Source organism: Urocitellus parryii, chromosome 8, assembly GCF_045843805.1.
Source record: "Urocitellus parryii isolate mUroPar1 chromosome 8, mUroPar1.hap1, whole genome shotgun sequence".
In the NCBI taxonomy this organism is placed as follows: Eukaryota; Metazoa; Chordata; class Mammalia; order Rodentia; family Sciuridae; genus Urocitellus; species Urocitellus parryii.
In genome coordinates, this window is record NC_135538.1 from 93,283,042 (window position 1) to 93,298,111 (window position 15,070).

The window sequence follows — 15,070 nt, forward strand, 5'->3', positions numbered from 1 at the left end:
CACAACCAACAATTACCATTTCTTTGGTTTGCATAGTTTTATTTGTCTTCCTCCATTATAAAATAGCTCTATGATGACAAGAAATGAAATGTGTGTATCTTGTTCATCAATATTTCTTTAATTTCATATACAGTTTCTATTACATTTCAAAATATCCAATAAATTTTTACTAAATGAACACAACAGATAAATTAAATAGTTAACAGTAGGCTAAAGGAGTGCAATCTAAAACTAAGGATAAATTAGTTATGAAACTTGAATTCTCTTTGTCTCAGTCTCCTCATCTGTAAAAATAGAGAAAGTAATCCTTAGCCTATGTTTTTCAGAGTGCTTTTGTGAAGCCAAATTGAGATAATGGACTTGAGGCATGTTAAACTTTTTAAACATTACACAAATACAAGATAATGTCCCAAATTCATTTAAGAAAATTAATATATAAGGAAAAGATTTGAATATAGTAAGAGAGCTTGGAAAAGTTTCAGCATATTTTATTCGTAAGAAATTTGGCCCCATAATTCCACACCAAGAGGGGAATTGGGAAATGACTGTTTATCCATGGAAAGTATCCTAGCATTTGAAGTATGCACATTACATTTTAGGGCCCTAGTGATCAGAGAAGAATGGGTTTTGCCTCAGTTGTTGGTTAAACCCATGTGGGCTTAACTCTCCCTAAAATAGAGATGGCACAGATATAAAGCGGCTCAGCAACAGTACCTGAAACAGCGAAAGAGACTAGCACACCTAAAATAAGGAGAAAAGGGAAAATTAGAGCAACCGCTGTGTTATCTATTTTCTAGACTTTTCTTTCATATTTCTTCTTAATTCTTTCGCACACCGTGGGTAATTAACTGGTTTTAAAAATCAGTGTCCCTGCCCCCGAAAGGCCTGAAGGGGAGGAGGAAGGGATGGATGGGGGAACTGGAACTAATTCAATATTGTAATGATCCTACCCTGGAAGCATGCTGCTGTACAACAATATCGCCCCAGAGCCGCTTTATTTGTTTATCAATGAACATCCTACTGCGTCCCCAAGATGTAGGTCATCTGAAATCTCAGCCACAGATCACCTGCGGTCTTTATTATATTTCCAGACCCGGTGCGCTGTTGATTCCTGGAGTGCGTCTGAACTGCAAGAGGGAAAGGAGACACCTGTGCCTTAGGGACGCAGGTGAAGTCCATCTACCTTTCTGAGACTTTCCCTGGAGCTTTCCCACCCCCACAGAGGCTCACTACTTATCCCCATTTCCTCCGTTTTAAACCAGAGCCTCTCTGTTTAACTAGTGCTTTTCCCGCTCTCTCCATCCTCCGCACCTCAGCAGACAGCACAGAGGATTCTACAGAACTGGGCATGCCTAATAACCAGAGAAGGCTGGGCTGCAAGAAGAAAGCGTTTGCACCTTCTGAGCTCCCCTCCCCTCTGCAGCGGCCTCCTGCCAGTAAGACAACTCGACGTGCAGTGTGGCCCAATGAGAGACCGAATCCTTTGCGGGCGTCCCGCCTCTCCTGGCACCACCACCAATGAGTGGTTGGTGGAGGTGGGCCGCGCCCTGTTCCCGCCTCCCCAGTTAAGGCCGCTGGTGTGAGCCGAGGCTCAGCGCGAGCGAGGGACGACGGAAGGGACCGGTAGGTGTGGGCGCGGGGCCGCGCAGCCCGACGGCGGGAGTAGCAGGCACTCGGTGCATGGGCCAGTGAAGACGCGCAGAGATCCCTTTGCAGCGGCGGAGGCGGAGCAGCGCGGGAGCTAGGCGCTGCCCGGCGACCCTGCGTCCAAGCGAGCGAAACCTCGCGCTTCGCCCGGGGACGGTCCGAAGTCCGCGCTATGGAAGAGGAGAAATATTTGCCTGAGCTGATGGCAGAGAAAGATAGCCTGGATCCATCTTTTGTGCATGCATCGCGCCTTTTGGCTGAAGGTAGGACTTGCCCCTATGGATGGGCACAAACCGTCGGCTGCCCATCTTCCCCGCGGCTTGATTAGGGGAGTGAAGTTGGGGAGGGACGCCTTTCTTAGCCTTCGCAGAAAGTGTCCTCCCTGAAGATGCTCGCTTCAGAGCTCAGGAGGACGGAACCTGTTCTTGGGGAGGGCAGCAGTGCTCCTTCTCTATGTCTTAATTTGGGGAAGACCAAAGCTACAAGATTATGTGACCTGTTAGGCTCATTGACCAAGGGAGGGGAAAAGCATAAAGTGTAACACGGTCTACTTCGCTTAGGGAAGGAAGGGAAATCAGTTTGGAAGTAAATAGTGATCAATGTAGTGTTCTAAGAGCTTCTTAGCTATGGATCAGTTTCCCGCTCCCCCCACCCCTGCTGCATTTGGGAAGTGATTCTGATACCCTTTAATCAAAGTCTTTTCTATGGAAAGTCATAGAATTAATCAAGATTAAACTATCCATGATTGTGTATTTATGTGAAGGTGGTAAGCAGAGACTAAAGTGCTTATACATTTATTTGAAGTGTGATGATTGGGTACTCTGCCAGATATTGGTCCCTGGGAACACTCCATAATTGATCAACTGTTCTACCAAGTGTGCATTTTCTTTTGTGTACCTGTAATGTTGAAGGATATTCCATTCCCAGAGGAACATATATGTATTGCCTTTTGCTTTGCTTTGAAAGGTTTTTTTTAAAAAGGAGCACGCGCTCACACACACACACACACACACAAACTTCTGTATAACAAATATTATCCCAAATTACTCAATTTATATTGAAATAATGACCTGTAACTATTAAAGACACTGCCTATATCTGTAGTAATCTACACATGCCTTTTTTAAAACAATTGCAGATTTGGGGGGATGAATGCTTCATTAATAATGAATTGCTTCATCATCAAATTGGCTTCAGTGTGTTTTGTAGCTTGAGTTGTTATGGACTTACCTACCACAAAACTAAAAGTGACAACTTCCTTTACTCCAGCTCCTCTGCATTAATATAATTTTTTTTGAGTGTTAGTTGTACATGGAAGGAAAAATTATTCTCCACATATGATTTATAAGACATTAGCTTTATTTTTATATTTTACTGATGGATGTTATTTATACTAACAGCAAAATGTTTGCATGCTAAATAGGAAAAAATTATAATCAGAATATGGAACATGTGAAATAGCTGAACTGTTTTCAAGAAAAGGGCTGGTTTTGTAAAGTGATTGAGAGTAAAATGCAATTATGCTCGTTACTTTCTTGATTACTGAATATAAAAGCATAGGAATTAAAGTGGAAAGTAAAGTCGATTAAAAAACTAAACTCTATGTCTCCTTTTAAAAGACAGCTACATAAAAATAATAGGAATACTGAAACATGAGTTAATGAAGGCTTACAGTTGTTTAAAATGATTAAAAATGCAACTCAGCTGTCTCAGTTTACTTCACTATTTTCCAGTGTCTTCATTTAGCATATAATGTCTTTAAAGTGCAAAAAAAAGTTACAAATTGATAATTTTTTATTACCTGCTAATTGGAGTTTGCTTTGGGACAGCTGACTCAATGACTGATTCATCAGTCATTATTGTGAGTTTTTGTACCTGAAAACTGCCAAATCAACAAGATACGTAAGAGAAACTCTTCAGAGAGTGGAGGACATATTTATTTCTGCAACAGGTAAAACAGGAAGAGAAGACTGTGCACCTGGCTCTTTTAACATTTTATCTTTTCTACTGAACTTGATTTCTTCATACTTAGGACCATTCTGATGTACCCTGTAATTTAATTTTTTCCCAGCAGGGGGAAGCATGTCCTGCTTTTGTAAAGAATTAGGAGGAAAGCTCCTAAACAGAAAAGCATCTAAGTAAGAAACAAAGAAGGTGCCCAAATTTCAGAGAAATCATAATAAGGAAAAGAGAATGAAGGAGATGATGATTATAATCTTATAACACATAATGAGTTATGCTAAAGGATGCTTAAGGTTTAAATTTCTTCTCTAATTGTACCTGGGGAACTTTATGTGTTTATTAAAGAATATAAGGTGAGTGTTCTTTGGAATCTCAGTGAATCTTAGTGTATATTTTATGTTATAGACTTTTCAAAGGCAGTTTGCCAAGATTTCTAGGTTTTGTTTCAGGTCTCTGTAGAAGGTTGTTGAGATTATTTTATTTCTCATACTTGGAAATGCACTGATTGAAGGCAGTGGCTATAAATAAACCTGACATAGATATTCATTTGGAAGAAAGGTGCACACTGAAGTACATTTCAGTCAGTATTGTGCAGACAGTCTCAAGACTGAGTGAGTAATAAAAATGATCCAGATGATTCAGTTCTTTCAAATGATTTTCCAGAAGCTAATACATGTAAGGGCAGTGTGATATAAACCAATGAGTGTCCACAGTGATTTTATTTTGCTTTTTGATTGGAGATAGATGCAAATCAGTGCTCCTTTGGGACTGCTTCATTTAGAATTGAAGGCCATGAGGTTAAAAGTACTAGTTTCTTGGTTATTTTGTTGTATTTTGTTGTATTTTACTTTTTTTGTGTTAAGATTTCAGTAGAGATGATTCTGAGAACACTGCTGGGAAAAAAAAAAAAAAACCTGAACATTTTATGTATTTGATTGTTACTTAGAAGAGATCTTGAAGAATGTGCTTTAGAGAGTGTTTTCAAAGTGTTTGATTAGTTAAAATAATTTTCCTCCTGTAATTATAATGTTATTTAGTTATCCATTTATTATAGAAGGTGGTTTTGCATATGATAAAACAGCGAACTCAGCATGATTCTTAAGTTCTACTGCGCTTCTGAATTTGCTTGCCAGATGAAATTACATGAGGTTATTTATATCTATGCTACTTCTGGGAAATGCATTAAACTCTGAATCCAGATACCTGGATTTTAATTCCACTTTTACCTAAACTGAATCTTGGTAAGCTTCCCTTCCCTGGGTCCAGTGTCCTTGTCTCTCAACTTAAGGAGTTGGACTACATGATCTGTACATTTTTTTTGCAATTCTAATTAAGTTCCAGATTACTGCTGATGTACAGGAGAGGTGTTTTGTATATTCAGAACATAAAAATTAATGTCTGCATATTCTTGAAACTTTTTTCATTTGTTTTTAGTTTGATAATTAATAATTCATTCATCACGCTACAATGTAATTTGAGACATATACATTATTTTGGGTACTGCATACATTTATATTCTTCAGTCTATTGAACTATTATCAAGTCTTGGGTCCAAAAATGTATGTGTATGAAAATATTCTTATTTGAAGTAAGTCATCACTGCTGATAGACATAGATCAGTTCAAATTTGTAGATTTAGTTACAGTAGTTCTAGGAGCATTATTAATTTCTAAGACTTCCTAGTCTGAATTCCTTTGCTATTTTTTTTTTTTTTTTTTTGGTTCTGGGGATTGAACCGGGTGCTCCACTACTGAGCTACATCCCTGGCTCTTTTTATTTTTAGTTTTGGGACAGGGTTGCCCTAAGTTTCCAAGGCTGCCCTGGAACTTGTGATCATCCTGCCTCAGCCTTTAGACTCAATCTAGAATTGTGCCACTGTGCTTGTCTCCTACCTTAGATTCCTTACAAACATTTGTATACTGCCCAGAGTTTTGGTTAACACATGGTATGATGAAATCAAATATTGCCAAATATTCCAGCACTTCAAAAAAAAAAAACTTTTTTAAACACCCAGGGCACTGTTTGTAAATTTTGATGATATCCAGGCTAGATCTTCATTTTTGTAGATGTCTGAGCCCTTTAAAACATGACAGCAGAGGTTAATACATATCACAAATAATCACTTGTAGTGACTTCACCACATTTAAATTCTCCAAAGGATCATTTTAAAGTTTAGATTGTGTGCCTAAAATATTTTTAATAAAGGTTGACAAATTCTTAAGTTAGGAAATTTATTGGTACCTGATATAAAACCAGTTTTGGATAAAATTAATAGAACTCTTTAAGTTGACTTTTTTCTTGATGAATATAGTCGTTTTCTCAGTAGATTCAGGACAATCTTATTTATGTTTCTTAAATACAAAACAAACATGGATTAAATTTCAGTTATCTTTGATATGCATTTAAAACAAATATATGATACAGTGGAAAAGTTCTATTTTAGCAAGAAAAACACTTGGGATTGAATATTGACATTTCTACCTTCTGTAAAACATTGGACGTGTCATTTTTCTCCTCTCTGATACTCAATTTTTTTTTTTTTTTGTCTACACAACAAAAGATGTAATACCTACCAGGCAGGGTTCTTTTAAGGTTAAAAAATTCTGCTTGGGATAATACAAGCAGCATTTTATACAAATACTACAGAAATACAAGCAGAAATTATATAAGTATAATTATTTTACGATTTTCCTTTATCTTAGTGTCACTGTGGACTTGACCTCAATTAGAAGCTAGCTCTTGTAGGAAAATAAGCACTGCCTTACCCTTTGAATCACTGCTGTGTAAAATTTGAACTCATAAACCAAATTAAGAAAGAAATTACCTTGTGAAAAATGATTCCTTGAGGGTTTTTAAAATATCACGTTCCCTAGTGAATGGTCACCTGTCAGGCTTTATCTTGAGTTTGAGTAGCCCAGATCCTGTTTCTTTCAGGGGTAATTCCAGACCTCCTAGGTCTCCTCTTAAACCCACATGTCTCAACAGATGATTTCACTGTGTATTTTATTCAGGAAAATGAATATCTTTTCTGGTGCTTCTCAGCCTTCCCTGCCCACCCTCTCACTGTCTTTCGTTCTCAGTAGACTGAATACTTTCTTTTTATTCAAGGTTGACTTGTTCATCCATGTCCTTGACCCTCATGTTGTTTGTCTTTGGACTCATTCTGTAGTTATAACCTTTCTTTGTATTTCCAAGTTCCAACCTATGCTTTTTTTGTTTTGTTTTGTTTTTGTTTTTGTAGCATCCTGTCAATATGATCCAGTTGGAATACCTTTTAAAAACCCAAATATGTGTTTCACTTGCAAAAGGAATAAAATTAATCTTTCATGATGCTTACTCTCCCCAGTTTCCTTTAAGCTTCTGATAGCATTAGTCCATACTAGCTTTCTTGCTCTCATAACTTTCTTCTTTAAAACAGTCTGCCGTGCCTTCATCGCTGTTCTGAGATAGGTAATTCTAAGTGACAGAATCATCTCCTCATTTCAAAGCTAATAAAAGTTTCCCAACCTCTCCTCATGCCTCCTAGTCATACTTTCCACTGTTGATATTTTTCTAATTTATTTCCTTCTCACTGGGCTTCTAAACACCAGATACTGCTTTTTCTAATTTCTTCTATGACCATCCTCTATCCCTGTCTTCTGCACCCCAATATACACAGTGATTTCAGATAGAATCATTCAAAATTAAAGTCTCATCTTGTCACCCATGTGAATAACTCCCATTTCCTGTAGGGTGTCTTTGATACTCCTTGACATTCTTACAACCTACCCACCTTTCCAGACTTTTCTGTTGGCCCTTTCTAATTTATCTCAGATAAAAAAACAAAGGACTTATAGTTCACTCTCAAAACCCTGCTCTGTTCACACAAAGCTAGATATGTTTCTTTCCCCTATCCTTATAGCAAACAGCTCTAGATCACTGTCCCTGCTGTCATCATTTCATGATTGCTAGGTTAGGCCTGCCTCTCTCACTAGGCTGGAAACCCCTTGAGAAGAGCCCAGTGCTTATCACCATGTCTGGCATATGGTGCTGCTCAGTGGAGGCCTGAAAGGCTCTTCTCCTTCAGACTTTGGGACCTGCCTCCTGTGGGCCTCTGTGCTATCTCTTCGAACCTGACTTACTTGCAGCAGCCTCCCCTTTTGTCTGCCTCTCCCCTTATCTAAGGTGTTGCCCATGCTGTGAACTGTCATAATGACTTCCTCATCTTATTCACTGTGGATTAAGTGAACCTCTATTTTTCTCCTTCTTGACCTTTCCACTGCTACACTGAAACATGTAATTCTCTTTGATCTTGTCAGTCTCCCTTTAAGCTTGAGGGCCAGAAATATGACTTCTGTCTCAGAATCTTTAATTCCTGCCTTCATTCTCATTTGTAGAAGGCTTTAATAATGATTATTAAGTGAATCATGTCAGTCTTGTATTTTTCCTTTCTCCTACTATGTATTTAGAAGATATCTTCATAAATAAAATACCAGGAATTCTGTTCCTGTTTAGTTACATGTTATCATTGCTTACTTCAGAACCATAAGGAACCACATTGAAAGTTTCCATTCATTTGGGGGTAAGAATTTTTTATTATTATTATAATTATTAAAACATTAGTTGTGCAAATTAATGGGATAAACTTTGATATTTCCATTCACTCATTTTCACTTATTTTGAAATAATTATATATCCATAGGAGATTGCAAAGATGGTACAGAGAATTCCTATTTTCCTCTTCTGTATCTTGGATTACTATCATTTGATATCCAAACCAAGAAAGTGGCCCTGATACAATGTATACATATAATTTTATCATATGTGTAATTTATGTGACTGTTATTTCTATCAACACATAAGATCATTCTACCTCCACAAATGTCTTCCTCCTTCAAAATTGTACCTACTCTTCTTCCCATTGTTTTCAACCATTTGAAATAATTTTTCAGTATCACCTTTTCTTTTTTCCCTTTTTGGATGTTGATGGAAAAAAGGTTAGATCTTTGGCTATACTATGAGAAGGCCTCATTTATTTCCTTATTGTTCAGTTTGGGTAATTCTAATGTTCTATTTTAAGTGGGACTGATTCTGTTCTCTGCTCTCTCACTGCTGCTACTGAGTCTATCTCATAGAATTTTTTTAAAATCATTTATTATATTTCCTAGTTCTTAATTTTCTATTTGGTTCTTCTTCAGATCTTCTATTTATTTGCTAAGACTGTGCTTTTTCACTTGTTCCAAGTATGACACTTGTTACCTGTGGTAGTATTTCTGTTATGATTGCATAAAAATCCTTGTCATATAATTCCAACTTGTGCTGGCATCTGTAGATTGTCTTTTGTCATTCACGTGAGGCTTTCCTAGTTCTTGGTATATGACATGTGATTTTCAGTTTTATCCTGGACATTTTCAGTTTTATGTTATCACACTATGGATTTCATTTACACCTTTATTTCTAGCAGACTTTGTGTGACACTCTTGTAACAGCTGGGGGGACTCCCCATTTCTACTTCCAGGTGGAGATGAATATCCAGACTCCCCACAGGCATCCATTGACCTCTCTCTGACTTGGAGGTTGAGCATCACATACTAATTTTTCCTGTGTGGCTTTTGCGTGACACCAAGATGGATGGCGAGGCTTCCTTCTTAGTGGATCATGGTGAAAGTTCTTCAGCATGAACACTTTTGTTGTTACCCTAGTTTGGAGAGAGATAGGTGCCTTATTGCTGCTCATGAGAAGAGAAGTTCAAGATCTCCAGGTGGCCTCCACTGACCCTGCACGAGGCCTCCTTACTGGTAGGCAGACATGAAGTTCCTATTCCTCATTTATTCTTAGAGACCAGAGGATGTATCATAGATACCACGGTTGTCTACCCCTGGTGACCTCTGGGAGAGACTGGAAGTTTAGACTCCATGCTTAACCTCTCTTGACTGCTGTGAGCAGGAAATGCAGCTTTTTTGTTTTTGTTTTCACTGGATAAGGATGTTTGCTGTCTCAAACTGTTTTGTTTTGCTAGGTTGCCCTCCCTTTTTTTCTAATATTTGGCTAGAAAGAGTAGAGGTATGTGTGTGTGTGTGTGTGTGTGTGTGTGTGTGTCTGTGTGTGTGTGTCTGTGTGTATTTTCTGCTTCTGCTACTTTTTTTGGATTGCCACTTTTTTTTTTTTTTTTTTTGTACTGGGGAACCCAGGGGTGTTCTGTTCTGCCACTAAGCTACATCCTTAGCCCCCTCCTTTTTTATGTGATAGCAGAATGCATTACAATTCTTATTGCATATATGGAGCACAATTTTTCATATCTTTGGTTGTATACATCTGAGCCCTTTTAAATTTTATTTTGTATATTGAGACAGGGTCTCACTAAGTTGCTGAGCCTGGGCTTGAACTTGTGATTTTCTTGTCTTAGCCTCTGGTGTAGCCATGTACCACGACACCTAGATTTTGCAGCACCAAGTCTAGCATTTATAACAACAAAGAAAATATAAGAAAATCACTCCTGGGTCTGGATTTGCATCTTGTAATACCCACTCAGTCCACCTTCAAGAAAGTTCTCTTTTATGTATATGTAATATCCAGTCCCCATCATTTGTTTTATTTCTTTATAAGATTTCCTAATAACTATATATATATTTGTCTTATTCATAAATATTTTATTAAGTGTCTCTACACACACGGGCATTATCAAGATAAATCCATGTGGATAAGGGCCACATGGTTTTCTCTCATTTTTAATTTTTTTGGTTTTTATTTTGGCACAGTACCTAAGAGTGGAAACAAAGGGAAACAAAGTTGATCATTGTTTTCTATTTCTTCTTAAGTACAGAGTCTGGAGTGAAGCTCCTTATTGCCAGAGCAGCTGGAGAAGTGAAGGAACTAAGATTTAGATGGAGTTTTTGGAAATTCTTGGAACTAGCCAAGCTTTCTTTACACACTTCTTTGTTTGATCTCTAGATTTGAATTCTCTCTCTCTCTCTTTGGTCTGTATATAAGATAAAATTAAAATTATATTCTAACACTGTCTATTTTGTTAAAGCTATAAACACTGTCAAATCTCATCTATTTTTAGATTGAAATATCCTTGTTTTTACAAATGTTGAATTCCAGTAAAATAAGAATGGTATACAAATAGGTTTGTTTTTTTATTTATTATTTTTTTAAATATTTATTTTTTAGTTGTAGTTGAACACAGTACCTTTATTTTATTTATTTATTTATTTTGATGTGGTGCTGAGGATCGAACCCAGCGCCTCGCACTTGCTAGGCGACCACTCTATCGCTGAGTCACAACCCCAGCCCCATAGGTTTGTGTTTTAGATTAATGGCTAACAGTTGACCTCCCAAATTTAGATCTGAATGTATCCATGCTATGTGATTTCCTCATGTTCTTAAATTCAAACTTTGTTTTTTGTCCAATATTTGAGAAATTATGGCCAAGCATCCTTGTATTCCATCATTAACTTTTAAAAAAAATCCAGTCAATTGTATCAAAAGGCCAGATATTAATATGCAGAGTTTGTCTAAGGAGACCAATATTATTGTTGCCATTAACTTCTGAAACATGTTTGCCAGTGCAGGTGCTGGATGCATTACCACAGAATATCATAAGTATGGTATATACAAGTGAAGTAGATTGATAAGTGGGGGCTGCTTTTTACCCAGATATAGATTCAGGTTGAGTATGGCGGAGACAGCCTGCATTTTCTGAACACCTCATATTGATTGTTGTTTCTGAGACAGGGGCACAGGGGAACAGTTCAGGCATTTCTTTCTTTTTAATCCAGAAAAAGGATTGGAAAACTTTGTGATTTGCTGAGGCATTTTTATTTTCATGTTTTTTAAAGAACTGCTTACATTTGCTGAATTCTTCTAAAAACAAAGAGGAACTCTGGGTCCTCTTGTGTCTTGATGCATTGCAGGTTTTGTTTAACATTTGAAAGTGAGCAGATTTCACATTTTGTCTGAAACTGACAACGTGGCTTGATTTAAATGTTATCTATAGGCTCTGAGATGTTAGGATTTAATAACTTGGAAACAGATTGGCTAGTGTTATTGTACTGTTATCAGAAATGACACAGTTGATGCCCATTTCCTTTGAACATTGAAGATTAGACTTGACTCTTCTTACAAAACAGCAGAATAAGTGTGTTTTCACTAGAGTATAGATAATTTTATCAGGTTCCCAGAATTGTGTGTTAAATAATGTTGGGCCATGACTGCAACTCAGGAGAGGGAGCCTCTTTGACAGACACACAGTAAAGAGGTTGAAGTAGATGTGTGTTTCATTTCAAGAAGAAAAGGGATGACTATAGTAATAGTCCCTTTCATGAAACATATTCTTGTTTAAGTCCTTACATTGTATTGTAAAAGGCAAGTAGTACTGTCCCTATGCTATGAGAAAAGATAAAGAAACAGATTAGAGTGTAGCATAATAAATTTGGATTTTTAAAAACATATTATATCAGAGGTTAGGTAAGTGTCCAGTGAAAGTTTGAGAAAGTGTCAAACTCGGCCACTAGACAGTAACATATTAAAAATATGGAAGAATATTACTTGTTTAAGGGGAGAGCAAAATCTTCCTTTGAAAAACTTTTTGAAGAGTTAAATAACTGTGTAACTGTAGAATTTATTGTTTCCTCTAAAATAATTTTTCCAGGAAATTTATGCCATTTGATTTATATGAAAGTATATATTCATTGTATAAAACAAGACTTTGAAATGCAAATAGTAGATGATTAAATCAATAACAGAATACTTTTATTATGATATGGTTAGGCATGTGCATTTTACCAGTGCAGAAATTTAAGTGTGAAGTTGGAATACGGATCATCCATGCCTCCAGAGTCTGTTTCTTTTTCTACACATAAAGAGTAGAAGCTACCTTTTTATCCATTCAAGACCTGGTGGAAGGAGAGGGTCAGGCCCTTTAAGGAATTTCGTGAAGAAGAAAGTTTATTTGGTATGCCGAGACAGATGGGATTTTATTGTATGACATTGCTTTGGAATGGATTGGAGGATGATAGCTAGCAGTGCATTAAGCTGGGATTCCAAAGTTGGTGAAAATTTGGAAATGATTTAATAGCCACAGAAAGGGAATCTGGTGAATAAAATATTATGATTATTAAAAGCAATTTAACAGAGTTAGATGAAGTGCTAAGTATTTGTAATGAGCTGTAACAAGATAAATGATTTCCTTTTGAGTAAAATAAGTAGAATATGTACGTACTTATGTATGGGTCATAATACTGTATGTGTGTTAAGCATGTACTAGACTAGGGAATTGAACAACAGTACAGACTTGGTCACTTTGGTTCTTACTATCTGATTTTCATTACTGTCTCAGACTTATATTTATGGAAGAAGGGAGGAGATACAAGCAATTAAATAAGTAGTTTTCATAGAATCCATGAAGTACAATGATAAGGGAAGAAGATACTTTAGGAGTGCTGAGTAGGTCACTTAAAGAAATCTATGGAGATCATGGGAGGCTTCAGTTGGAAGGGTTGTGTTGGTTGAAATCTAACAATATGTGCAATATGGCCAGGATTCAGAACTGTAATCTGGAAGAATTATACATGAATATAGAAAAAAAATACCTCCAAAGTCTGGCAAGAAGAAAACTTTTTTTTTTTTTTTTTCAGATAGGTAGAAGTTAAGTATGCTTGGACATACCATAAAAAGTAAAGAATCAAGAAAAGTGGATTAAAGAGAATATTGGAAGTTTTTGTTGTTGGTTTTAAATTTTTTATTTGTTCTTTTTTAGTTATACATAGCAATGGAATATGTTTTGACATATCATACGTACATAGAGTAAAACTTCCCATTTTTGTGGTTGTACATGATGTGGAATTACGCTGGTCATGTATTCATATATGAACATATGAAAGTTAAGTCCGATTCATTTTGCTGTCTTTCTGAATGGTGAAAGTTTATCACACATACCTTGTGAACTGTGTTAAGGACCTTAGACTTTATGCTAAAAGGCATGGTAAATCATTAAAGGTTTTAAAAGGGGGAAAATGTGAAAAGAGTTTCATTTAAAGCACCATGTGGCTATATTGTTGGAAACTGGATTGAACAGATATAAGACAGGCCATTTGGTGGTTAGAGCAGCAAGCCAGGTGAAAAGTTATGGAGATATGAATTCAAATAATAGAGTATAGACAGGGAAGAATGGACAGAGCTAATATAAATTTGTAAGTACAATGTAAAGGATTCAATTGGATAGAGGGTATGAAAAATAAAGGATGGTCAAGGCTGCTGTCTAGGGTGCAACTTGATAATTGGTTTAATTGTGTGTCAATTACTGAAATATTAATTAAAAGACTGTTAGAGCTGAGTTCAGTTGAATACACATTGAAGGGCCTATGGAGGCTGAAGTAAAAATGTAGGTAGTGATGTTTGGAACAAGATCTGTGCTGGATGGAATGGTTTAGGTTTTATCAGCATCCAGGTGATAATAGAAGACCTTGGGAATAGAAGAGGTCACTTATAGAGAACATATGGAGTCAGCATGAAGGAGACATGGGGTAAAACCTCAAGGAACATGAGTATTTAAGAGAAAGAAGAAAAATATCTGCAGAGTTGACTAAAAGTTTCTTAGAACATATGTAGAAGGATCAAATACTTTCAGTGTCATATAAATAAGGTATTTGAAGAAAGAAGGATTTGATTAGTGTGTTCAAATATCATAGATCAAGTAAGACAAGGTTTAGAAAACTCCAATGAATCTGGCAACCAAGAACTGATTGAAAGAGAAGTTGGAGGAGATCCCATTTTTCTGCAGGTTGGTAAGTGATTAGAAAGTGAGATTGTGAGAGAATGAAATTGGAAAACTCTCACGAGAACTTTGACTTCCTGTGGGAGGAAGAACTAATTTGATCATAATATAATGTGTGATCAATATGTGGAACTGTACTAAATTGACAATATTTCACCATTTTGACCTACAAAAAAATAGCAACTGTGTGCAATTTAACAAATAGAAGCAGAAAATAGGATAAGAGAGGCTTTGGGGCACAGGGGTTAAAAGCATAGGTGTTATTCTGTTCCTATTAATTACAGAACTGTATTATTTTTGGTGGGTGACTTTAACCTCTGTATGCTTCCTTTTTCTCAAATATAAAAGGGACACTATTATTTTGAAACTAAGAAAATATATCACTGGCCTGTTATTGTTTCTTTTCCTTATTTTAAGTGGCAACCTCACTTCTGTACTCTGCCCCGTTTCTTCTCCATCCCTTCTGCTTCGATGTTGCTCATTTTCTTAGTGTTGCTGACCAGTGGTGTATGAAAATTCTGATTGTTGCACTTTTTTTCAGTATTTCAAGTTCAAAGTGTTTAGTAGTAACACATTCTATTGGTTTAAAGTGGGAACTTACTTTTTTTTCTGCTTTATGAATTTTATTTATTCTTTTTAGTTATATATGGCAGTAGAATCCATTTTGATATGATTTGCATTTCCTTGATAATTATGCTAAGCATA

The 15,070-nt window shown here is 36.5% G+C and overlaps 1 protein-coding gene across 1 annotated transcript in view; it reads left to right on the top strand.

Annotated features, from left to right (window-relative positions):
* The first annotated feature begins 1,596 nt into the window (after positions 1-1,596).
* The window catches only part of Khdrbs2 (KH RNA binding domain containing, signal transduction associated 2), a 561,414-nt gene continuing 547,940 nt past the window's right edge, over positions 1,597-15,070 (top strand). The window contains exon 1 of the mRNA XM_026396817.2: positions 1,597-1,910. Within this exon, the coding sequence (XP_026252602.2) occupies positions 1,820-1,910 (91 nt within the window). The 5' untranslated portion in view covers positions 1,597-1,819. The remainder of the gene's footprint in view (positions 1,911-15,070) is intronic.